The sequence below is a fragment of the Pelecanus crispus genome, chromosome 22 (assembly GCF_030463565.1).
Source record: "Pelecanus crispus isolate bPelCri1 chromosome 22, bPelCri1.pri, whole genome shotgun sequence".
NCBI classification, from domain to species: domain Eukaryota; kingdom Metazoa; phylum Chordata; class Aves; order Pelecaniformes; family Pelecanidae; genus Pelecanus; species Pelecanus crispus.
In genome coordinates, this window is record NC_134664.1 from 4,533,324 (window position 1) to 4,560,065 (window position 26,742).

At 67.5% G+C, this 26,742-nt stretch overlaps 1 protein-coding gene across 1 annotated transcript; it reads left to right on the forward strand.

The window, feature by feature from the left end:
* On the forward strand, positions 1 to 26,243 carry ARHGEF11 (Rho guanine nucleotide exchange factor 11). Its single transcript, XM_075724626.1, has 42 exons — positions 1 to 32; positions 7,183 to 7,218; positions 8,465 to 8,556; positions 9,088 to 9,186; positions 10,459 to 10,508; positions 10,607 to 10,664; positions 11,228 to 11,406; positions 11,523 to 11,594; positions 11,820 to 11,939; positions 12,186 to 12,240; positions 12,320 to 12,396; positions 12,869 to 13,006; positions 13,184 to 13,258; positions 13,542 to 13,643; positions 14,098 to 14,196; positions 14,766 to 14,808; positions 15,423 to 15,519; positions 15,600 to 15,722; positions 16,033 to 16,056; positions 16,493 to 16,637; positions 16,890 to 17,010; positions 17,501 to 17,530; positions 17,939 to 18,068; positions 18,208 to 18,387; positions 18,819 to 18,866; positions 19,376 to 19,563; positions 19,672 to 19,818; positions 20,293 to 20,372; positions 20,573 to 20,698; positions 20,785 to 20,902; positions 21,253 to 21,431; positions 21,521 to 21,596; positions 21,830 to 21,997; positions 22,162 to 22,249; positions 22,365 to 22,466; positions 22,739 to 22,821; positions 22,910 to 23,143; positions 23,254 to 23,523; positions 24,358 to 24,450; positions 25,534 to 25,748; positions 25,896 to 26,082; positions 26,194 to 26,243. The coding sequence occupies exons 1-42, from the start codon at positions 1 to 3 to the stop codon at positions 26,241 to 26,243; spliced, it is 4,629 nt and encodes a 1,542-aa protein (XP_075580741.1).
* The last annotated feature ends 499 nt before the right edge of the window (positions 26,244 to 26,742 follow it).

A 26,742-nucleotide genomic window follows, 5' to 3' on the forward strand; every position in this document is an offset into this window, starting at 1 on the left:
ATGAGCGTGCGGCCTCCGCAGGCCCTCGACAGGTACGGGGGGCGGCGGGGGGGCCGGGGCGGGGGGCGGCGGGGCCGGGAGGGGCCGGGAGCGGCGGGGCCGGGGGCGGCGGGGGGGCCCGGGGGGGGGCGGCGGGGCCGGGCGGGGGGCGCAGCCCTCTGCGGGCTCGGGGCCGCTGTCAGCGGGGGCGGCGGGGCCGGGGCGGCGGGGAGGGACCCCCCCCCCCAACCGGAGGGGCCCCCCCTGCTCTGGGGGGGGGCTAAGCGGTTTGGGGCGCGGGGGGGGGGGGGGCCAGGCCGCCGCCTCGCCGGCTGCTGGGGGGGCTCGGCCCCGCTGCCCCCAGCCCCATCCCTGCATGGCCCCAGGGTGGCCCCGTCCCGCTGCGATGCTCGGGCCAGGCTGCGCGTGGGGGTGCCCCCCAAAACGACACCCCCCCCCCCCCCCCAGAAGCGACGCACGCCCGGGCGCTGGAAGGGGCGGCCAAAGGGAGAAATGGGGCGAGGGCCGGGGTCGCGCCCGCGCTGCCCAACGCCCTCCCGGGGGGAGCGGGAGCCTTCGGGTGGGCTTTTGGGGGGGGCTTCGGGGGGGGGGCTTCGGGTGGGCTTTTGGGGTGGGGGCCGCGCCGCTGCCTTGGCCTGCTCCTCGCCAGGGTCCGGTTCCGCAGGCAATTAAGCTCGTTAAACCCCAGTGGGGTGCGTTCGTCTTCTGCCCTGGGAACGGGGGGCGAGCAGCCGGTGCGGGTCCAGCTCGTCGTTGCCCCCCGTCTCCGGACACCGTGGTCCCCGCGCTGCCCGCGTCCGCCCCGCTCCGTGCGCGGGAGGGTGCAGGTCCTGCACGTTCGGGGGCTGGAAGCGGGCACCTCGCTCCTCGGCAGCCAGCTCCGACCCCTCCTGGCATCCGCATGCGGGGCCCGAGGAGACCGGCGCGGCAGAGGGATGCAAGCCGGTGGAATAAGCCCCGGAAAAAAAAAAAACAACCCTTTGCTTTTGGGGTGACTTGAGGGATGGAGGCGGATCGTGACTGCCCTGTCTCGCGGCGAGGAGCTTCCCCGTATCCCTGGCACAGCCGCGCTTGCGGGCCGGGACCCCCGGCCCATCCGCAGGGATGCGACGGCGTCTGTTCCACACGCATCTCGCCCTTCACGCCGCCGGCGTGGTTTCTGCCGAAAACAAGGTTTTCTTTTCGCTCCCCGTGCCCTGGAAGAAGCCAGTTCAGGGCAGCCGCGTCCGCCGGCGGCATCCCTGGCCGGCGGCGTCGAAGATGCTCGACGCGGGCTCCCGGCGCGTCGGCGCACGCGGCGGTGCCGGAAGGGCCGTGGTGCGCTCGTGGGCAGGGCGGGCGGCGCGTTTCCACCGACGAGCTCTTTTCGCGGCTTTGTCGTGGTTTGGGGGAAGGAGCGTGTGCGCGCGGGGCAGGGGCTGGGGCGGAGCTCAGAAGCACCCCGCCATGCTTTCCCTCGGTGTAACTCGTTAATTAGCCGGAGAAGCCGGCCACGAGGCCAGCGGCGAGGCTCTGCCTGCTCACAGCCAGCCCCTCCGGAGCAGAAATTAAGGAGCGGTTGGATTTCGCTCGCATCCCGGGCGGGGAAGCAGCAGGATCGGGTCCCGGTGGCGTGTCGGAGCGGGGACGCGCCGCGCGAGCCTCGCCGCCCAACTTCCCCACCTTGGGGAGCTGCGGGACGTCATTACCGGGCTTAAGACTTCTCCCTGCTCTTTAAATAGCTGCGGTCTCCTCCGCTCTTTAAGGTCAGGTGCCTGACGTGCCCTGGCCCAGCCGGGTGTCACCCGGTGCTGGGTGGCACGGCTCTTCGGCAATAAAAATGCCTCGAAAATGGGTTAATGACAACGGGTTAAACTTTCCCTGCCGCAGTCAGCCCAGCAGCCCCTGCCCTCCGGCCAGCACCAAGCGAACGGTGGCTGTGGGGTGGGCACGGGGCTCCTGCCCGCTGGCCCCCGCGGCCCGGCCGCGGCCAGCAGCCCCGCGGCGAGCAGGGGAGCGGCCCCAGGCAGGCTCCCACGGGGGCGCGGAGCCAGCAGACCGCCGTCAGCTTCCTCCTCCGGTCTTCGGAGGTGCAGAAGGAGCTGCGCGTCGCCGGCCGGCCGCGGGGACGTCACTTGTCCGTGGGTTCCGTCGCCGCTCTCCGGCCTCTTGTATCGCCACGGCGCTCATCGCAGGAGCCCGCGGGGAGGCTGGAGGAAAGGCTTTCGAGAGCAGCCGCTCCCGAGCTGCGCTGGGGGCAAGAAATCACAGAATCAGAGGCGCGTTCATCCCCGCCGCGGGGCGCGCGGTGTGTATTTGGGAGGAAGGTCGGGGAGAAAGCGTCCCTTCGGGGTAGGTTGTTCCGTATCTCGCTCGCTGCTACAAATCTCGCACCCCAAAAGCGCCGTCGGTGCCGGACAAACCAGATCTGCCAGTCTGCGTTTTCCAGGAGATGAGTGGCACCGTTAATGATTACACTGCCCGGCACGGGGAGAGCTTGGGAGCGATTTGGAGCCGCTCGCGGTCCTTGCCCGTCGTACTGCACGCGCCGGGAAAGCTGGGCCCCGCGCGGCGCGTGAACCGTGTCTTCCCTGGGGGGGAATTGGGATCCTGGCTCCGCTTGCCCCGCCGGACTGCCTCCGCGCTCTCGTGCCGTGGTTTTCTTGCACGCGGGGAGGGGGAGGATGGCACACACTTTTTAAAACAAATTTTTGTGGGAAGAAAGGGCTTTCGGTGTGCAGGACGGCTGCTGGCCTGGCCTAAGTTTGCTGGTAGCGGTCACGATGCTTAACATTTGTGTAGCGCAGTGCGTGCGCAAAGTCCTTTGCAAACGTTATCTAATTAAGACGTAAATACTTGCTCAGCCCTTCCTCGCCGCCCGGCTGGGCTCCCGCCGCCCCTCCGTGCTCTTCCCCGGCTCTTGCTGTTCTCGGCCAGGCAGAGCGCTCCGGCCTCCATCCCTTTTTGGGTCTGGTCCCGCCCGGGAGCTCCCACAGCCGCCTCTGGGAGCGGAGCTTGGGGTCCCCTTCCGCGGCTGCCCCCTCGCAGGGCTGGCAGGGCCCTTTCGGGAGGGAGCGGTGCAGGAGGACCCCGGCCCAGCGAGCCGGGCGGGCGTCGCGGCTGCGAAACCCAACAAATTTTGCGTAACCGACTGGCTGCCCGAAATCACAGCTGTCCCCGCGCTCAGCCTCCGTTCCTCCCCGTGGGGAATAGGCATTGCAAAAATTTGCAGCACACAGACAATTAGAAATGTGGGGAATGGAGTCTGCTGCGCCATTAAACAGCCAGGGCTGCTGCGCTCATCGTGTTAATTTTTTTTTTTCCCCATTTAATTAAAAGTCCTAATTTAAACAAAGCTTTTGCAGAATCCCCTGTCTGCCGCAGCAAAGTTGCTGGAGGAACGCGGGGATTTAAATTCAGTTTGCTGTGGCGTGTACACGGGACTTTGCATCTGATTTGCAAAATGAAATTTGCTACCAGCCGCCTCCTGAGGGCTGAGGCTTCGCTTTGCTTTTCTCCCTTGGCAAAACCAAACCAAAACAAAACAAAAAAAAAGCAGGGAGAGAAGGAAGAAGCTTTGGTGCATAAACCCCAGATGGATCCGGGATGACTCCAGCCTTGTGGATTTGCGGGCGGCCGGGCAGCAGCTGCAGGGTGGCTTGGCAGTCGCACGTAGCCTGCGTGCCGCGGGGACGCGCCGGATCTCAGCCGGCTGCCGTGTTGCCGGCAGCGCTGCCCCGGCCCTGCCGAACCCCCGGGCTTGGCAGCGCGCTGGCGGTCCCGGCTCTGCTGCCGGGACGAAGGAGCTGGGTCGCAGCCTGCAAAGGTGCCGGGGTCGGCTCGGCGCGGACGGAGGCACCGGGTCTTGATCCACCACTGGCCAAAAGTCCCCGGAGCGCTGCTCTCGTCCCGCACCTCAGGCGGGCTGCGGTGTGCTTTGCCAGCTGGGAGTCGGAAACCTGTTGTGTGCTCTCGTGTGGGAAAAGATGAGAAGAAAACCAGATCTCCTTGGGGACGGGGGGGTGTCGTCGCAAGCTGCGTCTGCAGGCGGCCAAAAATGTCGAGAAATGATTTTTTTTTCTTCCCCCCTCTTTCTTTCATTTGCTAGCAACACCCTAGCAAGGTTTAAATCTGCCTTGCCGTGCAAACTTAGGCGCAGACGCATAATTACAAGCTTCCCCGATGCGTCATCGTGCAGCAGTCGATGGGTCGGCCGCGGACCAGCAGCGGCGGGCAGCCTTGCACCTCAGCCCCCCCGACCCCAGCGAGCGGCGGCGAGCATTCCCGGGGGACGGGCACCCCGCTCCTGGGGGGATGTGGAGGACGCCCTGGGGGGATGTGGAGGACGCCCAGGGGGATGTGGAGGATGCCCAGGGGGGGATGTGGAGGACACCCGGGGGGATGCAGAGGACCCCCCGGGGGATGCGGAGGATGCCCTGGGGGGATGCAGAGGACGCCCGGGGGGATGCGGAGGATGCCCGGGGGGATGCGGAGGATGCCCGGGGGGATGCGGAGGATGCCTGGGGGGATGCGGAGGACGCCCGGGGGGATGCGGAGGATGCCCGGGGGGATGCGGAGGACGCCCAGGGGGACGCGGAGGACCCCCCGGGGGGACGCAGAGGACCCCCCAGGGGGACGCAGAGGACCCCCCGGGGGGATGCGGAGGATGCCCTGGGGGGATGCGGAGGATGCCCTGGGGGGATGCGGAGGACGCCCGGGGGGATGCGGAGGATGCCCGGGGGGATGCGGAGGACCCCCCGGGGAGGTGCGCATCCTCGGCACGGCCGGCTTTCCGCTGCAAGGCTGGCACCGCTCCAGCGAGAGGAGCATCGGGGCTGGATGCAGCCGGGCAAACGCGTTTTCCCTCTGCCATGCTGCGGGGAGGGGGAAGGGGAGGAAGCTGAATCTTTTTTTTTTTTTTTAGCTGAAATTCCTTCCTTCCTGTCCCCAGAATACCAGTATGTGAAACCGTCTGTGGGGCTGTGGCCCGGGAGAGCGGCCGGCGGCAGGGTTTGGCATGGGAGATGTTGGGTAATCCTGGTGCTACCAGCAGCGCCGACCATATCGTCGGGCTGCGGTGGAAGCAATGACTCAATCGCAAGAGGCATCCCACCAAGACACTGATTTCCCTTTTCAAGTTGTTTTTTTGTTGGGTTTTTTTTTTTTTTCTTTTTTTCCGTATGTATTTCGATTTTTTTGGAACTTTTCCGCCTGACGGGCCAGCGCTGGCCCCACCTGCCTTCCCGCTCACCTCAGAAGGCAGCGGGTTTGCCGGCACACCAGCGCGGGCCCCGGCTGTTTGCAATCCGTTTTCTCTTCCCCGGAGCTGGGATCGCAGGGAGCAGCCGTTTGGAGACCTGGGAGGGGAAAAAAAATAAAGCTCCCGGCCTCGGAGACAGCGTTTTGCAAAGCTCCGGCTGGAGGCTGACCCGCTTTGAGGATTTGATCCTGTTGCTCTCTTAATCTTTCCCCCTTGGCTTTCCTTCGCTCCCTTGGCCGTGCCCAGCTCCGCCTGTCGCAGGCAGGCGAGGCAGGGCGCCTCGCTCCTGTCGTGCGTTCGTGAAAAGCAAATAGCCGTGGTTTAACTGCGAGTAGCCAAAATCGGGGAAAATACCCTCAGAGCAGAAACGTCTGAGGGCGGCGCGCGGGATGGGGCTGCAGGCGCTGGTTCAGGGATTGGCACCAGCGCGGGGCCTGGGTGAGGCAAGGGCGGCTGCAGGATTCGGGCATCGTGAAGGGCTCCGGAGTTACAATTTTTAGGAAAACCGGAGGGCTGGTCTTTCAGGGCACCGAGAGGAGCTTCCCGGGCTGGAAACAGGCGCCGGGGTCAGGTCTCCGTCGAGCTGGCAGCGTTTGGTTTAAAATGGCATGTTTTGGCTGTCTGTAAGTCAATTAGGAAGGAGCTTATGCAAAGCCGAATTAAACGACTCTTTTAGACGGCAGTAAGCCAGCGCTGGCCCGGCTCCTTCGAGCGGGATGGAAAGGGGCTCCTGCCACGGGCAGGGGCTGGCATCTCCCCGTGGAGACGGCGTCGGACTGGTGGCTCCTGGCCGGGCCGGGGGCTCGGCCGCGCGTGGGCCGGGCACCGTCGGGCACCGGGGAGCTTCCCTTAACGAAGAGGCGTAACGACCGTCCTGCTGCGCAGCCGTGCCTTAAGTCCTGGCGTGCGGGGCGATGCGGAAGGAGGAGCCGATCCTCCCTTGGCCTGGATAAGCGGCAGGCCTGACCTGCCCCGAGCACCCTCCGCCTGGCTGCCGGGTAATCCCGTGGGGTTAATCCTGCACCCACCCTTCGACCCGCAAAGGCGCCAGCCCCCGTCTTGGATTGCCTCTGCAACGGGGGGGCCCGGTCCCACCCCTGCCCCCAGCTCCTGGGGAGGCCCTTGGGACGCTTCGGCCACGTCCCCCCTTCCGCAGCCCCCATCCCGCGCCGCATCCGTGCCCGGGCTCCTTCGCACCGAGGTCCCGGTTTATCCTGCGCCTCAGCCAGCGAGGGCTGTCATCGAGCAAATTGGAGGCTGTGGCGTAGCGGCGGTGCAGGCCGGGTCTGGGTTAAGGTTGTCCCGGCAGCCTTCGATGAGGTGTTTCCTAATCTTCGTCTCCTGGAGCGGGGAAGGAGCTGGGGAGCTGTTGCGCCTCGGGCGCCGGCTGCGGCAGCGGGGCCGTCGGGCTTACGCCGCTGTGGGCTCCGGCTTTGCGTCCCCCCGCGGCGGTTTTGGGGGGAGACCCCCTTGCTCGGCCCTGCCACGGAGGGCTGAGAGTCTCACCCAGCTTCGCGGCCCTGCGGTGAAACGGGGCTGGGGTCGCTGCGGGCGTTGTTTTAGGCAGGTGGGGGCTTGCCGGGGGGGATGCTCGCCCCCCCGAGCTCCCCCAGCCCGCCCGAGGGACAGCGCCGGTGGTGCTGGGGGTCCATGCCTCCCCCTCCCCATTGCCCAGAGGAAGGCACACAACCGGGAGGAGGGTTTGCACCGACGAAGGCAAATCCTGCCCCGCGCCTGGCGGGTGCTGCGAGGCCGTGCCGGGCGCAGGGAGGTGTTTTTGGGTCCCGCCGCCCTCCCCGAGGGCTGCAGGCGTGCTGCCGCTGTGCCGTGGGCCACAGCTCTGCCTCTCGATCTGTCTGTCTCCCCTTTCCCCCCTCCCCGCACCGCTGCCCTCCCCGCACCACCTCTCACCGCCGCCGCCCCGTCCCTGTCCTCCCTGGCAGCCGAGCGGGCGGCGGGAGGCAGCCTCACCTGCCCAGGTAAGCGGGGCCCGGGGCGGCGAGAAGCAGCCTCACCTGCCCAGGTAAGCGGGGCCCGGGGCGGCGGGAGGCAGCCTCACCTGCCCAGGTAAGCGGGGCCCAGGCGGGGCGGCTCCTGCTCTCGTCCCGCACCCTCACTTCACCGCAGCCTTCAGGCTGCGAGGCAGACCCCGGCTGCGCGTCCCGCCGGCAGCGCCTTCGTTTTCTCGCTCTTCCCGTTGCTTTCCAACCCCTCTGGCCCTGCCCCGGCGGGGGAGAGCGGTGGCTGGTTTGGTTGGGAGGAGCAGACAGGACAGCAGAGCCCGGCTTTCATCCCTGGGATGGCGTGGGATCACGGAGGGGCACGGGGAAGGGGAGGCAGTGCTCCATGGCCCTCGTTTTGTGGATGGAGCCGGGTTTGGAGGCAGAGTCAGGCCCCCGAGGAGGGGTGAGGGCTGGGGGCTGCTCTGGCACGCTGTTCCCTCTGGCCGCAGCTTGTGGGTCTCCTGCCCGCACCCCAAGCCTGCCAGCACCGTGCTCAAGCGGCGTTCGCAGGGACGGCTGCCCAGCCTTGACTTCTCCAGACCCCCGTTAGCTGGAGAATAAAAGCCAGGGCTGAAAAGAGCCATGGGGCCGAGCCCCCGCTTCCTATCGCTTCCTATCGCTGGAAGCACGGCAGTGAGGGGACGTGCTGTGCCCCTTTCCTGCATGGAAAGCCCCAGCCCACGCGCCCATCCCGCGTCCAGAGCCTTGCTGCGGGACGAGCGAGGCTCAGCAAGAGGGTCGGAGCGTACGGTAGCTGTGCGCTGTCCGTCTTTCTCTCACCCATCCTTCGCTGCCTCGTGTCTCGCCGCCCGTCCGCCCCACGGCAGCTGGTAGAGACCTGCCGCCGAGCTCCACCCTGTCTGCGCTGCGCGACGCCCCGAGCCCCTCGCCCGCCGCCTCCGCTGCTCTCCCCGAGCCCCGCTTGCCCCGGGCAGCGCCCGCCGCTCCTTCCTGCTGGCAAACGCGAGGCCTCGGGGTCCTGGCCCCGAGCGGGGTCTCTTCGGGGGCTCTCCCCGGAGCCCTGGACGGTGCAGGGAGAGGAGCCTTTTCCCAAGGCGGTTTGGGGACGGGCAAGTGGAGGGACGGGCAGCACTCGCCTGTGCTGGCTGCCGTCGCCTTCCAGCTCTGTGCATTTGTTTTTCCCAAGCCCGAGAAGGGGCTGTGGCTGGAGAATGGCTCCGTCCGGCCGTCCCCCTCCCTGACCTCTGCTCCTCCTCCGCAGGTTAAGCAGCCTGTCTTCCCTGGGTGATTCGTCTTCAGAGCGGAGGTCTCCCGGGCACCACCGCCAGCCCTCCGACTCCTCCGAAACCACAGGTAGGTTTTTCTGCCCCCTCCTCTGCTTCTCTTGCGCTTGAGGACTGCATTTAGTGCCCCGTCCGCCCAGGGAGCTTCGTGGCACGTTGCCACCTGCCTCAGGCCTTGCAGCGCACCTGGGGACAGGGCTGCTGTGCCCCTTCGCGGCACCCGCGGTCACCTGGCCGAGGCTGCTGTGCCTGCGGAGGGCAGGACCCTTCCTCGGCTGCCGGCGAAGCAGCCCAGCGGGGCCGGGACGATGCTGCAGCTGCTCGCAGCCGGGAGCTCTTCCCACCCTGCCCGTGCTCGCCGGGGCACCCTGTTTTCAGGAGGAAGGGTCCGAGCAGGGACACCACGCGAAGGGCTCGTAGGGTGAGGACGAATTAGCTGTGCCTGTGGGGTCTGGCGGCAGCGTGGCTGACTCCGGGGGCTCTGCACCGGGCTCTGGCTCGGGAGAGCCGGTAGGAGCTGAGAGCGGTGGGGGGTTCCCAGAAGCCAAGCCCGCGTCCCAGGCTTGGAGTCTCACTGGTTCTCCCTCCTCTCCCTCCCCAGGTCTGGTCCAGCGCTGCGTCATCATCCAGAAGGACCAGCATGGCTTCGGCTTCACCGTCAGCGGGGACCGCGTTGTCCTGGTGCAGTCGGTGCGGCCAGGTGAGAGGGGCCGGCGCCGGCACTGGCAGGGCGAGGATGGGGGCAGGAGATGCCTCCGGGCTCCCCTCACCCACTCAGCGCCATGTCCCTCGTCAGAAAATGAGGGAGAAAGGGGTTTTCCTTCCTGAGCGTTGCTGGCTTGGGGTCTCGCTGCAGCACTGGCCGGGGTGGACAGGACACTAGTGCTGGGGGGAAGGCAGGCGTTTTTGGGGGGAGTGTTCTGGGGAAGCTCCCCAAAACTGCCGTGCTCTCCCCACTCCTTCTGCAACCCGGGGAGCTGCTGACAGTGGGTGGGTGGGGAATTCCCTTTTGTAGCCCTGGGTAAACACGGACTCAGCAGCTCGCCGCTCTTGGCACTGTGCTGCAGGAGACGCTGCTGGTTTTGCTGTATAATGACTTTGCGGGGTGGCAGGGCTTGGAGCAGCAATTTAAATAGACAATGAGCTGCTTATTTTACAGCGGATGTTCCCACCTCCTCCCCCTTCCCCCCTCTAGCCCGAAAGCCAGGAAAAATGAGAATATAGGAAAGGGAAAACGCTGCGAGTTTCAAGGGCAGGTTGGCGCTGGAGTGCCTCTCTCCTGCAACTGGAGCTGTGTGGGCAGCCCCCGCGTCGGCCCCCTCACCCCGGGGCTGCCTGCGGGGATTGGGGTGAGGTCCCCAGGTGCAGGACAGCCCGGAGCCCTGTCCCCCCTGTCCCCACACATTCGTTTGCCAATAACGAGACCGTTAAAGCCAAAAGAATCCGAACAATCCGACGTACTTTCCACTCTCGGAGCTTGCTGCCGTGTCTCAGGCCCTTGGCTTGGAGTTAAACCTAATGGAAACATTTTCCTCTTGGTTTTGGCTTTAGGAAAAGCTAATTTTTCATGTATTCCAACCTCGGCAGCTTTGTTAAAGAGCAGGCAGGGGGAGAGGAGGTAGAGCAGCGCTGCTCTTCCTGGGCCCCGCTCCTGCCTTTAGATCCAGGCATGTGGTGGCTCTCTAGATCCGAGGCGGATGCAGAAGGCTGGGGTCTGGGCGAGCAGCAGAGGGCTGGTCTGGGTGAGGTGCGAGCTGAACGTGCGCTGGGTGTTGTGCCTCAAGCACCCAAGGCTCGGTCAGCAGCCTCGTCCTGCAGGGAATGCGTGCCTGGCGGTCCCCATGCCCCCCCGGGCAGGACGATTGCTGCGCACACCGTGCCGGGGCGAGCTGGGGCGGGCGCGAGGGGAGCCCCTGGCTCTGCCTGCTGCCCCTCCGGCCGTCCTGATGCCTGTCTCCTCCCCGTCTCGCAGGGGGGGCGGCCATGAGAGCCGGGGTGCAGGAGGGGGACCGGATAGTCAAGGTGAGCATCCCCGGCCGTTCCCCCGCTGCTTCTCCACGCGGGGCTGCGTGCCCCGCTCCCCTCCGCCAGCCCGTCTGACCCCCGCTCTCCTCTCCCAGGTGAACGGCACGATGGTGACCAACAGCTCTCACCTCGAAGTGGTGAAGTTAATCAAGTGTGAGTATGGCCAGGGAGCTGCGGTGGCTCCTTCTCACCCTGGCTGACCGGCAGCCCTGCTCCCCGCCGGCCGGCTGCTCTGCCGAGCCGCCCCCTCCGCCGTGCCCGGGCTGCTGCGCGTGAAACGGGAGGAGGCAGCGCGGGTGCGCGGGACCACGTTTCCATTGGGCTGTTGGGGAGATCCGTGGCAGCCGGCCCCCACCTCTTGCACCCCGGGGTGACGGTCTGCCCTGTAGCAGGGTCCTAAAAAGACAAATTGGTGTTTACAGCCTCGGTCGTGAACCTTGCGGTGCGGAGAGGGGCACTCGTTCCTTCCCAGCGCGGAAGGCCACGGGATCCCACCCAAGGGCAGGTCTTGATTCTTGGGAAAGCCTGTCTCGGTCCTCCCAGCGAGTGCGGGGTGGGCCAGGGTAGCGCCTGCCATGGCAGAGCCGGCCCCACTGCTTACAGGGACAGGGCCGTGCCCACCCCGATGCCATGGTGCCCATCGCATGGTTTAGGCTGAGAGAGTCGATAATGGAAGTCTTTCTCACCCACCCTTTCCCACTCCCAAATTTTTCCAGCCGGTGCCTACGTCGCTCTGACCCTCCTGGGCTCTCCCCCTCCTTCGGTGGGGCTCTCCAGTTGTCAGCAAGATGTGAGCGTGGCGGGGGGTCCCCGCATCGCCCCCGCCTGCCCCCCGCCGCCTCCCCCGCCGCCGCCGCCGCTGCCGCAGCGCATCACCGACCCCAAGCCCCTGCAGGTAGCAAACCCGCGGCGCTGCCACCCAGCCCTCCACGCTGCCGCCCTGCTCTGCCCGGCGCGGTGGGCAGGAGGGAGGCAAAGCTCAGCCCTCTTTGCGTCCATCTGAAACCGCAGGACCCCGAAGTCCAGAAGCATGCGACGCAGATTCTCTGGAACATGCTGCGGCAGGAGGAGGCCGAGTTACAGGTACGGCAGCGCACGGCTCTTTCCTTCTGCGGAGCCGCAGCGGAGCAGCCCTCAGTGCTGCCCTGGTGCTGTCCCGGCTTCCCGGCCCTTGCAGCGCACGGTGACCTGTGCACGCTTCAGCCCGTCATCCCGCCGGCCTGCTCAGCCCCATTTCCCCGGCGGCGGTGGGACAGGGCTTACGGGGTTGGGGCCGGCATGAGCATTCCCTCTCGTCTCTCTGCTCAGCGCTTCTGCGAGGCGTACAGCCGAAACCCTGCCAGCATGGTGGAGGAGCAGATTGAGGGAGCGCGCCGGCGGGTCAGCCAGCTGCAGCTCAAAATCCTCCAGGAGACCGGTGGCTCTGTGGTATGTGAAATTAGGGGGCTTATCCCCTAATTTGGGGGTCCTGCCATCCTCCCGGCTCCCTCTGAGCCTGGCTGGAGCCTGGGGAGACCCTCCCAAGGCGGTGGGCGCAGCAGTGGAGACATCCCTGGTTTCCAAAACCTGCTGCAGTGGGAGCCGCTGCGGCCGTCCCGTCCCTGGCCCCACGCCCGTGTGTCCACGCGTGCTGGGGAGCGTCCCACCGGTCCAACGCACCTCCTTGTGTTGCAGGATTCGGGGCGGCTGTGCGGCGACTCCGGCTTGGCCGCTTTCAGGGTGACGGAAGGTGAGTTGCGCTGGCGGCTCGGGCCATCCCTGCGTCCCCGTCTCCTGGACGCGCGGGTCAGTCTCTCCTCTGCTCCCAGGGCGCCTCTCCCTAGACTCGCAGGATGGTGACAGCGGGCTGGAGTCCGGGACGGAGCGGTTCCCCTCCGTGAGCGAGGTGAGAGTGGGGTTACTGCGGCCATGGGGAGCCCACCCCAACTCCTGCCGGGCCCTGGGAGTGGGGAGGAAAGCCCAGATGGATGGGTCAGCCTCTGTAAGAGCCGAGGACCTGCTGTTGCAATTGCGGTTATTCGTTTGCCATCTGAAGAAGCTGAATTTCTTGTAATGCGGTCTTGCCTCTGAATTTCTTGGGCTTGTAGTGCTTAGCCTGGCACGACTGCCCCAAAATGAAGGGTACCCCAGAGTTTCTGGCTCGTGGTCCTAATCTTAAAAGTTTCTCTGATGGCCCTGGAGGGTTTTTGTGGTTTCCAAGCTCCCTGGGCCTGACTCCCTTTACGCTCTCTGACCTGGAAACTGCTCTCAAGACGGCCCCAAGTGCCTCTGTGGGGTGGGTGGTGGCGGCGGCGGCCCGCGGCGTGGAGCCTGGCCGTGCCCGCGTCCCCCGACGCCCTCGCTGCCGTCCCGAGCAGATCTCCCTGAACCGCAACTCCGTCCTCTCCGACCACGGCCTGGACAGCCCGCGAACCTCCCCGGTCATCACCGCCCGCTTCTTCCAGCACCATCGCCGGCACGGCTCCGACACCGCCTTCGCCCCTGCGGCCGAGCAGGTGGGGGCCGGGCGGGGGTCCCGCCGCGTGGCCAGGGTGTCTGATGGGCGCTCGACCCGCTCGGACGTGGTCCAAGCCTCCCTCGGGAGCTGGCGGGGTGGGTGCTGCGGGGAGGGCGAAGGTGTCCCCCCCAAAGCTGGGCACCTGGCTCCTAATTCTGTCCCCTCTCCCTGGCAGGGGTTGGACCGGACAGGACAACCCCTCATCATCGGTCCAGAGGAGGATTATGACCCAGGGTATTTCAATAACGAGGTAACTGTGTCCAAAGTATTCTTGGCTTTTGACCCCTCTCCTTAGCGACAGGGCTGTCCCCCTCCCACGTGGGTCCCTCTACCTGGTGGCATTTAGAAATCCTGCCCAGGGGACATCGGGACACGCTGGTCCGGGGGAGGCAGGGGCCCGGCTCGGCTGAGGAACGGGGTGTGGGAGCTGGAGGTTTACCCTGGTGCTGAGCGGCGGGACGGGCCTGATCCAGAGGGGTTAATTCCTTTCCTTCCTAACCGGCTCTTTCTCCTCTGGTCCCTTCCCTGCGCAGTGTGACTCCCTCTTCCAGGACCTGGGCAAGCTGAAATCCCGGCCGGCGCATCTGGGGGTCTTCTTGCGCTACATCTTCTCCCAGGCAGATCCCAGCCCCCTGGTAAGGGACCCGACGGCGTCACCGACGCAGGCAGGGCGGCGCGGGGGATGCGGACGGGGCGGCGTATTTGGCAGTGTCCCCTCCTCCGGCTGAGCGTAGGGTGCTGCCGGTTTGCCGAACCCGTCCGCGAGGCTCTGTGTTGCCCTTGTGCCGGAGGCTGCTGGAGGCTAAGGCAGCTGCCTGCACCCGCCTGGGCTCCGGCTGCCTGCTGCAGGCAGCTGCCAGCCAGCGGTTCCCTGCGCTGTGTGTGCACGGGAGAGGGAAGCGCAGCGTAGGGTTACACTTCCTCCCCTTCCTCCCAGGCGTGGCACGGTGGGGTGCTGCCCTCCCCGGCGCCCCGCGATCGTTTCCTGTTTCATGGCAGCACGGGCACCGCAGGGCTGAGCCTTTCGCCTCCCTGCTTCTAAACCTTCCCCCTCCTTCACTGCCCACCTCCGCTCTCCCCTCCTTGCAGCTCTTCTACTTATGCGCGGACGTTTGCCAGCAGACGACCGCCAAGGATTCCCGGGTCTTGGGGAAGGACATCTGGAACATCTTCTTGGACAGGAACGCGGTAAGGGCAGGACCCAGCTGTGAGCCTGCGCAGGAGCCCTTGTCCCTGCAGGGGATCCGCTGGAAAGCCGGCGGTGGGTGTCGTGGCCCTTGCATGGGGACGCTTTTTTAATGGTGTTTTTGCCACTGACATTGCTTTGTTGCTGCTGGTTCCTCCGCATCGGTGCAAGCGGTTGCATAAGGCGTGTAGCCACACGTTGCAAAACTGCAGCTGCCCCAGTGCCCGAAAGCTGGGCACAGGCAGGAGAGGAGGGTCCTGGCAGCGAGGATGGGGCTGCAGGCGCTCCCGTTGTGGGGCCCAGCGGAGGGAGCAGGGTCCCATTGCGCTGCTCTGGAGGGCGTTGTGTGTTGGCTGCTGGGCGCTTGGAGGGCGAGATCCCCAGCTCCCGCCTCTCCGGCTGCAGAAATTGCCACGGGCGATGGTGCAGGAGCGCAGGGCACCCTCTTCGCCCTGGCTTGAGCGTGGGTCTGGCGTGCGCGCCGTATCCCCAGCTCCGTCTAGCCCCGCTTGCTGCATGGGGAAAGTGAACCGGTGCCGAGCCATTCTTCTGTTCTGCCTTCCCTCCCCAGCCTCTCCGAGTGAAAGTGTCTGAGCAGCTCCTGGCTGAGATCGGTGAGTGAGGGGCTCCCAGGTCATGTGCCGCGGCCCAGGGCCTGCGCAGCGCCCGCGGTCTGCGTGGCCGGCGCCCGCGGTCTGCATGGCCGGTGTCCACAGTCTGCATGGCCAGCACCCATGGTCTGCGTGGCCGGCGCCCGCGGTCTGCATGGCCGGCGCCCATGGTCTGCGTGGCCAGCGCCGCGGTCTGCATGGCTGGCGTCGCCGGCACTTCGCCCTCAGCAAGGGCTGTTCATTAGGATGCAAGTCAGGATCCCAAAGGACTTCTGCAGGGTTCTGTCTGTTGCCCTCTTAGAGGGGATGTGCTGAGGTTTGGGATTGGGGCTCCTGAGCTTTTCCCCAGCTCAGTCCCAGTGGTCCCAGTAGTCCCGGGGGTCTTGTTATGGGCTGATGTCTCAGCCTGGGCGTGCAAAATGGGAGAGAGGTTGTCCCAGCCTGGAAACCAGCTAGCAAGGGGGCTGCGCTCTGGCGGGGGGAGGCCAGCAGAGGCTCTGCGGTCTCCCTGCCTGCCCTGCTCTGTCCAAGGGCCTGAGGCTGCTGGAAGATGCCTCGTGCCCTTCCTTGCATGCTGAGCGTGGTTGGTGACACCGACTCTCCTCTCCCATCCCCAGAGGCTCGCCTGCGGAATGGGGACGATGTCCGAGCTGCCCTCTTTGAAGCGCAGGAGATGGTGATGCCCGAGATACAGGAGCAGATCCAGGACTACAGGTGATGCAGCTGCCCCGGTGCCCCGCAGAGCTCGACGGGCTCCTGCCTGGGCTCGTGGCCCTGACCCTTGTCTGCCGCAGAACAAAGCGCACCATGGGCCTGGGGAGTCTGTACGGGGAGAACGACCTCTTGGACCTGGATGGGGACCCCCAGAAGGAGCGGCAAGTGGCGGAGAAGCAGCTGGCCCAACTGGGCGACATACTGTGAGTGCCGGGCTGCCGCAGAGGCTCCCTGCCCTGCGCGTGGGGGAGCACCTGCCTCCCTGCCTGGATTTGGGGCGAGGACGTGGGGAAGGGGGTCAGGCACAGGCTTAGCTCTGCTCCGTCATCCTGCGTGACCCACACATTTGCCGCTGGAGGTGGGAAGGAGAGTTTGGAGCAGGCGCTGGGCGCGGTGAGGGGCGGGGGGCACGGCGGGATGGAGGGCTCGGTGCTGCGAGCGCCCTGCCTGGGGGCTGAGCAGAGGAGCCCGTTCCAAACAAGCTCTTTTATCCCTCCCCATCTCTCTCTCCAGGTCAAAGTATGAAGAGGACAGGAGGTGAGTGGCCCTGGGGCACAGGGGGAGCGCGTCCAGATGCGACTGCCTTGCAGTTGTTAGCTGAGAAGGCAAAAGGAGAGGAGTTGCAGGAGCATCCCCTGCCCGTGCCGGCCTCTGGCAGCCTCTCCCCGTGCCAGGCGTATCGCCGCGGGCGCTCGGACTGGCCCCGGGGAAGGGCGAACGCTGGCCTCGGGGCCCTGCTGCGCCGGGTGCAGACCCCTACCCCCCCAGCTCGCCCGCTTGAACCGCTTCTCGCCTTTCCTCCCTTCTCACTCGCCTGCGTCCCCGCCCGGGCGTCCTCTCCTGCCTGCGGAGGCACGGACCCTCTCGCCCCGCAGACCCCCGCGGGATGTCCCGGCCTCCCCGTTGCCTGCCCCGGCCTGCGGTGCCCTGTCCCGGTGTTGGATCTCCAGCCTCACGCTCTCCTCTCTTCCAGCTCCCCCATGGCCTTTGCCCTCAGCACCTATATGAACCACACAGGCATCCGCAGCCGGGAGCCCCGGGCGGCCGGCACCGGTGAGAAGGCCCAGTCCCTCCCGGACAGGGACAAGTGGCTGCCCTTCTTCCCCAAGACCAAGAAGGTGGGTGGCTTGCTGCAGCCGCTCCGCTGCCCTGGGGCCAGGCTCTTGCTTCTGGATCTTTTGAGGCGACCCGGGACGGGGTTCTGCAGAGACCCCCATCTCCCCCCCATGCCTCGGAGAGCCACTTGGCGCCAGGGCAGAGCCGGACCCTGGCCCCGTCCCTTTCCCGACGGCTCGTGCCACGGCGTTCAGCCAGCGCGGCGAAGGTTGGGTCAGCCTCGGGGCCCGCGCGGTGACCTGTGTCTTTACCAGTGCTCCTCTCGGATGTCCCAACAGAGCAGCGGCACGAAGAAGGACAAGGATGCCATGGAAGACAAGAAGCGCAACCCCATCCTCAAGTACATTGGGAAGCCCAAAATCTCCTCCCAGAGCAGTGAGTATTGGCACCTTCTGGGGTGCCGTACCCACCGGCCTCCGGCTGCCTGGAGATCCGCAGCCGTCTGCGTGCCCGCGGCCGTCAGCGGCCTTTGGCACCCGTGGGACTGCTGCTCGCTTCGCATCAGCCACCCTCTGCCCTCCTCATGGGAAACCCGTTGTCTCAACTGTCCGTGCTCCCACCTGGCTCTGAGGGAGCGGGAAGGGAGCAGAGCCGAGCTCTCCCCCCAGATTTATCTTACGTACCCATCCTGCAGGCTGCTCGCTGTGTCTTGGAAGTGCCACAGCTCCTGGGGGGGCTGAGGTGGTGGAGAGCAAGTGTGTGCACGTGTGCGTGCGTGTAAACGTGTGCGCACACGCATGCGTGCCTGTGTTCCTCCCCTTCTGCTTTGAGTTCTCATGTTGTTAGCTCACGTGTTCCCTCTTTGCCTCCTTCGTTGCTGAAATGCGGGATTGATTTGACATCTCATTTTTGTTTTTCCTTTCAGCATTTCATGTCCCTTTGTCCCCTGTTGAAGGTAAAAGGCCTCTTCTTTTGTTTGCCATTCACCTCATGTGCTTAGTTTTATTTTCTCCCCCCGAGGTACCTCAGCATCGTTGCACCGGGCATTGGGGTGGGCTTGGACAGATGCCGTGGGGTCCGGGAGGAGGGCTGCCCGCGGCGGCCGGCTGTTCCCATCCAGCGCTCGGGCGTGCCGGCCGCCCGCTCGGCACGTCTCCCCGAGGAAGCTGGCAGCCGGCCTCAGGGAAGCCCCCGGGAGAGCAGTCGCGGTGCCATCGGTGCCTCCGCAGCCCGAGCTGGACGGGGCTCCGCCGCACAGACGGCCGAGGCCGCGGTGCCGAGGGGTGGGCGGCAGCACGGGCATCTCCTGCCCAGCCGCGCGCAGCCCGCTCTCACCGGGGTCGCTTCCTTGCTTTCGCCCCAGCAGTCAAACCCGGCAATGTGAGGAACATCATCCAGCACTTTGAGAACAACCAGCATTACGAGAGCCAGGAGCCCGGCAGCCAGCGTCTCTCCACCGGCAGCTTCCCCGAGGACCTGCTGGAGTCGGACGGGTAGGGCAGGGGGATGCGTGCGGGGCAGCCAGTGCTCTCGGGGGTCCCACGGCAGATTTTGGCCGGTTTGCGTGCGCGGGGACGTCCCTGCCTGTCCCACCCGGCTCAGCCTGTTCTCGGCTTTGTCTCCCCGCTGCAGTTCCCGCACCGAGGTCAAGCTGGGCCGCTCGGAGAGCTTGAAAGGCCGGGAGGAGATGAAGAAATCACGGAAAGCAGAAAACGTGCCTCGGTCCCGTAGCGATGTGGACATGGATGCCGCAGCCGAGGCCACGAGGCTTCACCAGTCGGCGTCGTCTTCCGCTTCCAGCCTGTCCACAAGGTGGGAGACGCTGTCGGAGCCCCGGGCAGGGAGGACGTGGGCTCCCCCGGGCATGTTTGGCTTCAAAGGGGAGCTGGGATGGCCGGGGGTCTGAAAGCTGAACGCCTCGGGCTGAGACGCTGTCTCTTGGGAAGGCTTTTGCTAAGCCTCGGGTCAAGGCCGAGCCCCAGCCATGCAGACGGGGCGGCCCCGGCCCCGCAGCGCCCAGCTGTCTCCAGGGCCTCCTGGCCGACGTTTGCCAGGGGAAAAGAGAGAGAATTGGGCTTTAATTCCCATTTGTGCCCCAAACGCCTCTCGCAGCCGGTAGCACCGGACGCACGCCCGGAGGGGCTTACGGAAACGCCGCTGGTTGCTGCCCCACGGGGCGCAGCAATGGGAGGAGAGGGGCTGGGATGTCAGGACACGAGGGTGACTCTCCCATTCCTCCCCAGGTCGCTGGAAAACCCCACCCCGCCGTACACGCCAAAGATGGGACGCAGGTGAGTGGCCCAGCCTCGGCCTCTGCCGCCTGTACCGCGCGCCCCGAGCCAGCCGGGGTCCCCGGGGCCAGTTTTCCTTCAGAGCAGGAGGGTCACTGTAGGGGTGTGCCGGGGCTGTGCCCCCGTGTTGGGGGCCAGGGGGGCTCCATCCGTGCCTTCCTAGCTTCTCCCTCCCCGTAAGCGAGCCTTGACAGAGCACAAGGGGAGGTGATGGCCAGGGCTGCCCCGGGAGGGAGTCCCCCGTTAGTTCTCCATCCTCCTGGGGCGAGGGGGCACCTCTGTTCCCTTGTGTCTCACGCAGGAGCTTAAAGGACCTATGTAGATGTCTGCTGGGGGACCTAGTCTTTTAGCTCAAGAGTCAGAGGCTTGTACTTCTTGTGCTGAAGGCCCCGGGTTCAAGCCGAAATAGGGCCCAGGTAGATATTGGCTGTACTGGGAGCGCTGCGGGGTGGGCTGGCTGGATGCAGGTGGCTGCAGAGTACTCCCACCGCCGCCTTTCACCCTCCCAGGAGCATCGAGTCGCCCAACCTGGGTTTCGGCGTGGACCCCTTCCTGCCTCATCTGCTGGAGGATGAGCAGGGCCAGCTCTCCGACCTGGAGCCCGAGCTGGACTCCCAGAACTGGCAGCACACGGTCAGCCGGGAGCTGGTGGCCAACCTGCCGCAGAAGGAGATTGACCGGCAAGAGGTCATCAATGGTAAGGAGCACCGGGCACCCCGGGGACGCGAGGGACCCCCAGCAGCGCACCCCAGCACCGCGGGGCTCCCCCGGGCACTTCTCCACCCCCGTCGTGCCTTTCGCACAGAGCTCTTCGCCACCGAAGGGTCTCACCTCCGCATCCTCCGAGTCCTTGACCTCCTCTTCTACCAGCGAATGAAGAAGGAGAGCCTGCTGTCCCGGGAAGAGCTGGCACTCCTCTTCCCCAACCTCCCCGACCTGATAGAAATCCACAGTAAGCCTCTCCGCGCTTGGATCCCGCTCTCCCCTGGAAACGCCCCCCTGCAGTGGGAGCAGGGGGTGGCCCACAGCTGCCCGGTGCTCCGGTGTTGTCACCCACCGTTCGGACCGGCCCTGCTGACGGCATCGTGCCGTCTCACCGCTCCGGCCTCTCCTTTCCCTCCCCTGGGAGCGAAGCGGAGCCTGTGTTTTTTCCGGGCTCTGCCGATGCCCGTGTCTGGGATGCCTGGTCTGTACCCAGCCCTTGGCGTAGCACGCTTTCAGGACACACTTTCGGTGTCACGCTCCTTGACGCGCTGCGTCCCTGACGGCAGCCCCTTCGGCTCCCGGCCCCTCCTGCCTGCACCCATGCCGGAGAACCGGCAGGGACCCCCTGGGGCAGGCAGCGCGGTGGGTGCTTGCACAGACGAGTGGTGGGCGGCCCCGGCACCCCGCTCATTTCAGTCCCGTCTCTCGCATCCTCGTCCAGATTCTCTCTCCGAATCCATGAAGAAGCTCCGGGAAGAAGGACCAATCATCAAAGAAATTGGGGATCTCATGCTGTCTCGGGTAAGGGGGGACAGGGGTGGTAGAGCCCCCGGGGACACCTTGTCCTCCAGCCTGGAGGGGTTGGCATCGTGAAGGGGAGGTGGAGGTGACCCCACCGTCACGCTGTCCTCTGGCCCTGCCTGCGCTCGGAGCCGACAGGCTCGGGGCTCGGGGCCAAGTCTGGGGGTGCCTGAGCCCGCTTTTCCCCTGCACCCCCCCAGTTTGACGGCCTGGCCAAAGAGGAGATCCAGCAGGTCGCTGCTGACTTCTGCTCTTACCAATCCATCGCCCTGGAGCTGATCAAAACGAAGCAGCGCAAGGAGACCCGCTTCCAGATCTTCATGCAGGTTTGTCCCTCTCCCGGGCCGTTCCGTGCTCCCCTGGCTTCCCCTGATCCCACCTCGGCGCCTCCACCCTCTTCCCTCCGCCCTAGGAAGCAGAAAGCAATCCGCAGTGCCGGCGCCTGCAGCTCAAGGACTTGATCATCTCTGAAATGCAGCGCCTGACCAAGTACCCGCTGCTGCTGGAGAACATCATCAAGCACACCGAGGGTAGGGGCTGGGGGGCACCGGGGGCTCGTCCCCAGGGTCGCTCGGCTGCGTGCTCCCGTCTCCAGCACGTCCTTCGGCCGGCCGGAGGCGATCGCTTTCTGCTGCGGGGTTTGTGCCTCTCTGTTACCATCCAGAGCAAAATCCCAGGGTGGTGGGGAGCGCATGCTGCCTTCCCAGCAGAAAGAGCCGGGCCGGGGGGTCCGGGGGGTGGGAGAGTCCCCCTCTTGTCAGCGGGGAGCTCTGGGCCAGCAGCGTTCTGTGCCGGGGATGCGGCTGGGAGCCTGTCGCAGCGGGACGGGGACGGCCCCGTCTGGGTGCTGCTGCCCGCTCTCACCTCTCTGCCCTGCCAGCGGGCACCTCGGAGCACGACAAGCTGTGCCGAGCCCGGGACCAGTGCCGGGACATCCTCAAGTACGTCAACGAGGCGGTGAAGCGAGCGGAGAACCGGCACCGGCTGGAAGGCTACCAGAAACGCCTGGATGCCACCTCGCTGGAGAGGACCAGCAACCCGCTGGCTGCCGAGTTCAAGGTAGCTCCAGCTCCCGGGCGGCAGCGGGGGGCTGCCGGGGGCCGCCTGGGCCTGGCCCGCGCTCACCCACCACCCTCGGCTTCCCGCAGAGCCTGGACCTCACCTCCCGGCGCATGATCCACGAAGGGCCGCTCACCTGGCGCATCGGCAAGGACAAGACCGTGGGTACGGACCTGCCCCGCCGCCTGGTACCGGGAGCGCGGGGAGACCTCCCCCCGCACCCTCGGCATTCCCAGGACTTGGGCGTTTTACCTCCAGCCCCAACAGCATGACAGGGATCCCCTTAGCCCCCCTTTGCCGTGCCCGCCGGGCCATCATCCCCCCTGGCTGCAATTCCCACCCGGTTTGCGAGCGCATCCCTGGCTGAGCCTCCGCTCTCGGTCTTCTCTCCCGCCCAGACCTGCACGTGCTGCTCCTCGAGGACCTCTTGGTGCTGCTGCAGAAGCAGGACGAGAAACTGGTGCTGAAGTGCCACAGCAAGACAGCGCTGGGCTCTTCGGACAACAAGCAGACCTTCAGCCCCGTCCTCAAGCTCAACTCGGTGCTCATCCGCTCCGTGGCCACAGGTGGGGAGAGGCCAGGGAGAAGCCGTGGGGGCTGGCGGCAAGGACCACCGTGTCCCCCAGCCGTGTCCCGCTGCGGCCGTGCTGGTGACAGCCGTGCCAGCGGCTCGGGTTAAAGCCCTCGCTGTGCTCCGGCCTTCCTCATCGCTCCCGGTCGCCCCGCGCAGATAAACGAGCCCTCTTCATCATCTGCACGTCAGAACTGGGACCCCAGATCTACGAGCTGGTGGCGCTGACGTCCTCCGAGAAAAACACGTAAGGCCGGCGGGGACGGGTCCCGGCGGCGATGGGCAGAGCTTGCCCGGGCCGGGGGCTTCTCCCGGGGGCAGCAGCCCCCCGGGGAGCTGAGAAGGGGCTCTGGGCTGGGCAGGTGGATGGAGCTGCTGGAGGAGGCGGTGCAGAGTGCCACGAGGAACGCCACCTTCCCCCCCAAGCGCCGGACGCCGGAGCCCACCCGCGCAGCACCCTCCGGGTGAGCAGCCCGGCCCGTGCGGGGACGCGGGGTCCTGGCGTGGTCCCGTGCTGGCGGGCGCGGGGGCGTGAGGCCGGCCCGCTGCCGGCTCTCTCCGCAGGGCGGTTGGGATGGGGGCGGGGGTCCTCCCTGGTCACTGGGGAGCTGGGGGTGGCTGCCAGGGCTCCTGGCTCCTTGTGTGGGGGCTTCGGCAGCGTCGGCCCCGGCGTCAGTGCCGCGCCGGAGCCGCTGGCTCCTGCCCCTTGGCTAATGCCCCTTCTGCGTCCCCGCAGCCTGGTGTTGCCGGACCCCGACGTCTCGCCCGTCCTGTCCCGAGGCGCCGGCTCCGGGGCAGGGGCAGGGGACTGTTCCTCAGGTGAGTTCCCCCCGGCCCTCCCGCCGCTCCCTGCCCGTCTTTCAGGGACGGGACGCGGGGCTGAGCTCTCCCCTTCTCCCCGCGGCAGACGACAGCCCCGCAGCGCTCCTGGGCAGGGAGAAGCCCCCGGCGCTGCTGGAGGAGCCGGTGAGCAGCGAGGTGGAGGAAGGGGAGGAAGAGCTGCCCGCAGCCTCCCTGCCCGCGGGGGCCGGCGTGGAGGCGGCCGAGACCCTCCCGGCCGAGCGGCCGGGGCCCCCCGCATGCCTGCCGCTGCCGGGACCCGTCGGCGCGGAGGGTCTGGCCGAGGCGGCGCTGGAGGATGGTGAGTGGCGCGGGGGGCTGCGGCGGGGAGGCCTCCCCCCGGTGCCAGCGTCCCCCCGGGGAGCCGCAGTCCAAAACCGCCTCTTCCCCCCTCCCCGCGCCCCGTACCAGTGGAGAACCTGCGGCTGCTGATCCTGCGGAGGCTCCTGCCCAGCCGGTACGCGGAGCCCGAGGACGACCTGACGCCCACGCCGTCGGTCATGGGGGGTGCCGGCCAGGCCTGGGACTCGGTGCTCTCCGGCCAGGATTCGGCCTCGCAGGAGGTGCTGGCAGAGCCCCCGCGCGCCGCCGAGGACGCCAAGCCGCGGTCGAGCCGGGAGGAGACGAACGAGACGGGTCCGGCCGCCGAGGAGCCGAGCGGCTACAAAGTCGTCCGGAAAGGTAGAGGGGTGGCGGCGAGGGCCCTCGGCCGCGCGGGGCGGGAGGCGGGCGCCGGGGACCCCTCTCCTCTCCCTGCCCGGCCCCTCGCTGGGATTTGGGGTCTCCCTCCCTGCTTGGCTGCGCGAGCTTCGCTGGAGCGGAGCTGGGGGCTCGCACGGGGGGACGGGGGGTGCGGGTGAACCCCCCTTCTCCTGCACGCACCCCAGGGGTGTGGGGGCTCCGATGGGTGCCGGTTTTGGGGTGCTGGTGGTGGGTGCCGGTGGTGGGTGCTGGTGGATGCTGGTATTGGGGTGCTGGGTGCTGATGGGTGCCAGTATTGGGGTGCCGGTGGTGGGTGCTGGTTGGTGCTGGTGGTGGGCACTGGTGATGGGTGCTGATGGATGCCGGTATTGGGGTGCTGGTGCTGGGTGCCAGTGCTGGGGTGCTGGTGGATGCTGGTATTGGGGTGCTGGTGGTGGGTGCTGGTGGGTGTTGGTGATGGGTACTGGTATTGGGGTGCTGGTGGTGGGTGCCGGTGGTGCCGGTGGTGGGTGCTGGTGGTGGGTGCCGGTGGATGCTGGTATTGGGGTGCTGGTGGTGGGTGCTGGTGGGTGCTGGTGATGGGTGCCGGTATTGGGGTGCTGGTGGTGGGTGCCAATATTGGGGTGCCGGTGGGTGCTGGTATTGGGGTGCTGGTGGTGGGTGCTGGTGGTGGGTGCCGGTGGGTGCTGGTATTGGGGTGCTGGTGGTGGGTGCTGGTGGTGGGTGCCGGTGCCGGGTGCCGGTGCCGGGTGCCGGTGGCGGGTCCTGCTCACCCCTTCCCTCTCCCTCCCCGCGCTCTTTCGGGGTGCGCAGCCCAGGCAGGGGGTGCTAAGGAGGCCACGCCCTCGCCAGGCGGCAGCCAATCAGAAACTGAGCTGCAGGAAGGAGGCGGAGCTAATGTAGATGGTAAAGAGACCCCCCCCAGACCCCCCCCGTCCCCTCCCCAGAGCCCCCCGTTGTCCCCGTGTCCCCAGGAGGGCCACGTCCCCTTCCCCCACGAAGGGGACCCCCCCGCGTCCCCGCGGGGAGCCGTGTCCCAGCCGGTGTCACTCGGGAGGACGTGTGCCGGGGGGGACACCGTGTCCCTGGGGGGGACACCCCCTGTCCTGGGGGGACACTGTGTCCTTGGGGGGGACACCTCCTGTCCCGGGGGGGACACTGTGTCCTGGGAGGGGACACCCTGTGTCCCTGGGGGGGGGCACCGTGTCCTGGGGGGGGACACCCTGTGTCCCTCGGGGGGGGCACCCCGTGTCCCTGGTGGGGGGACACCGTGTCCCGGGGGGGGGCACCCCCTGTCCCGGGGGACACCCCCCACGTCCCTGAGCCCCGTGCCCAGCGCAGCCGGTGCCATCGCAGCCCCAGCCCGGACGCCGTGACCCAGCTGGGGACGGGTCTGTGGCCGCTCCTGCTGCGAGGGGGCGATTTCGGCCCCACGCTGGGCACCCCCAGGCCCGTCGCGCTTTCACCCCGGCCGGCAGCTCCGCACCCCCAGGCCCGTCGCGCTTTCACCCCGGCCGGCAGCTCCGCACCCCCAGGCCCGTCGCGCTTTCACCCCGGCCGGCAGCTCCGCACCCCCAGGCCCGTCGCGCTTTCACCCTGGCCGGCAGCTCCGCACCCCCAGGCCCGTCGCGCTTTCACCCCGGCCGGCAGCTCCGCACCGCGCGGCCGCTCGCTCGCTGCCCCTGCCCCGGCGGGGTGGGGGAGCGGGAGGCGTGAGAGTGAGAAAACTCCTGGGCTGAGATAGGCACAGTTCAATAATTGAGATAAAATGAAGGAAAATAGTAGTAATAACAGCAATACAGTAATAACAGCCCGAGGGGCTCGAGCCGCTTGGCTTGCTTGCGTGCAGTTTCACGTGCACGCGTGACCTGTGCGGTAGCGCCATGGCTGCGCCCGCCCCTCGCTCGCGGGCCCACCAGCGCCAAACCCGCCGGCGGCCGGCGGCCCCCCGCCCGCGCAGGCCCCTGACGCCGCTCGTCCCCTCTTCAGGCAACTACTTCTACGTCAGCATGCCCACCGGCCTCCCCCAGCCTGCCGCCCCGCACCCCGCGCCGCCCCCCAGCCCCCCGCGGGGGTCCCCACCGGAGGCACCCACCCGTCCCAGCCCCGCCGAGGGGTCCCCGGACCCCCCGGCTCCCCTCCGTGACGTGGACCTCATCTTCCGCACCATCGAGCAGCTGACGCTGAAGCTCAACAGGCTGAAAGTGAGCCCCCCGAAGTGGGGAGAGCTGGGGCGGGGGGTCCCGGTGGGGTGGGGGAGTGCGGGGGGGGGGGGGTGTCATGGGGGGACTGGGCCCCAAAGCGGCGCCCACCCCTCTGACCTGGCACCCTCCCTCCCGGGCACCCTCCAGGCTGTCGAAGCAGCGCACCGGGAGCTGCTGCGGTCGCTGGGGCGCGGCTCCTCAGCCGACGCCACCCCCCCGGGGGGCTCAGCCCCAGAGGGCGAGGGGTGGTCCCAGCAGCCCCCCAGCCCCGACGGCGACAGCCCCCTGTCCCTCGCCCTCCGGAGCCTGCAGGGCCCTGGCGCCAACGCCCCAGGTAAGAGCCAGCGCCGCGCCGTGCTCGCCCCCGGCCCCACCCCCCCGTCCCCTCACCCCCCCTGGCCCCTCACCCCCCGTCCCCTCACCCCCTTTTCCCCATCTCTTCCAGGCTCCAGAGCCCCCCTCGCCGAGGACCCCGCTCGCAACACCGGCCTTTAGCCGCAGTGGGGAGGGGGGGTCTACCCCCCCAGAGTCGCTGAAAGCTGGGGCGCTGCCTGACAGCCCCCCCCGCGCCTCCCCCCAGACTGCCGGGGGCTTCGGCCCGAGGGAGGGAGCGCGATCCGGCGGGGCCGGCGGCCGGGCCCCCCTCACCCCCTCGCATGGCAGCCCCGGCTCGGCCCCCCTGCGCCCCCCCGGCCGTGAGAGCTGGATCTGGTCTGTATAAATGCACTTTGTTCTGTTCCTCTCCGTGCTGCGGCCCCCCGCCCGCTCCCCGCCGCCTATAAATATGTACGTACGTGCTCCCCTCTGTAAATAACCACCACCAGCCCCCCCAGCCGGCAGCCGGGGGACAGCGGGGAGGCCCCGAGCACCGGGCGCTTCCCCGGCTGCCGCCGGTGACAATCGGTGACCCACGGGGCGGCCGGGGGGGCCGGGGCGCGTCCCACCTCCGCTGCCCCCATCCCTTCTCCCCCTCCCAGGTGCCGCGGCGAGGCCA

Bases quoted from the DNA above. Each gene is read 5' to 3' on its own strand.
- ARHGEF11 (XM_075724626.1), top strand. From the start codon at position 1: ATGAGCGTGCGGCCTCCGCAGGCCCTCGACAG. The intron at 18,069-18,207 runs GTAGGGCAGGGG...TCCCCGCTGCAG, and splicing joins GACCTGCTGGAGTCGGACGG to TTCCCGCACCGAGGTCAAGC. The intron at 22,822-22,909 runs GTGAGTTCCCCC...TCCCCGCGGCAG, and splicing joins GGCAGGGGACTGTTCCTCAG to ACGACAGCCCCGCAGCGCTC.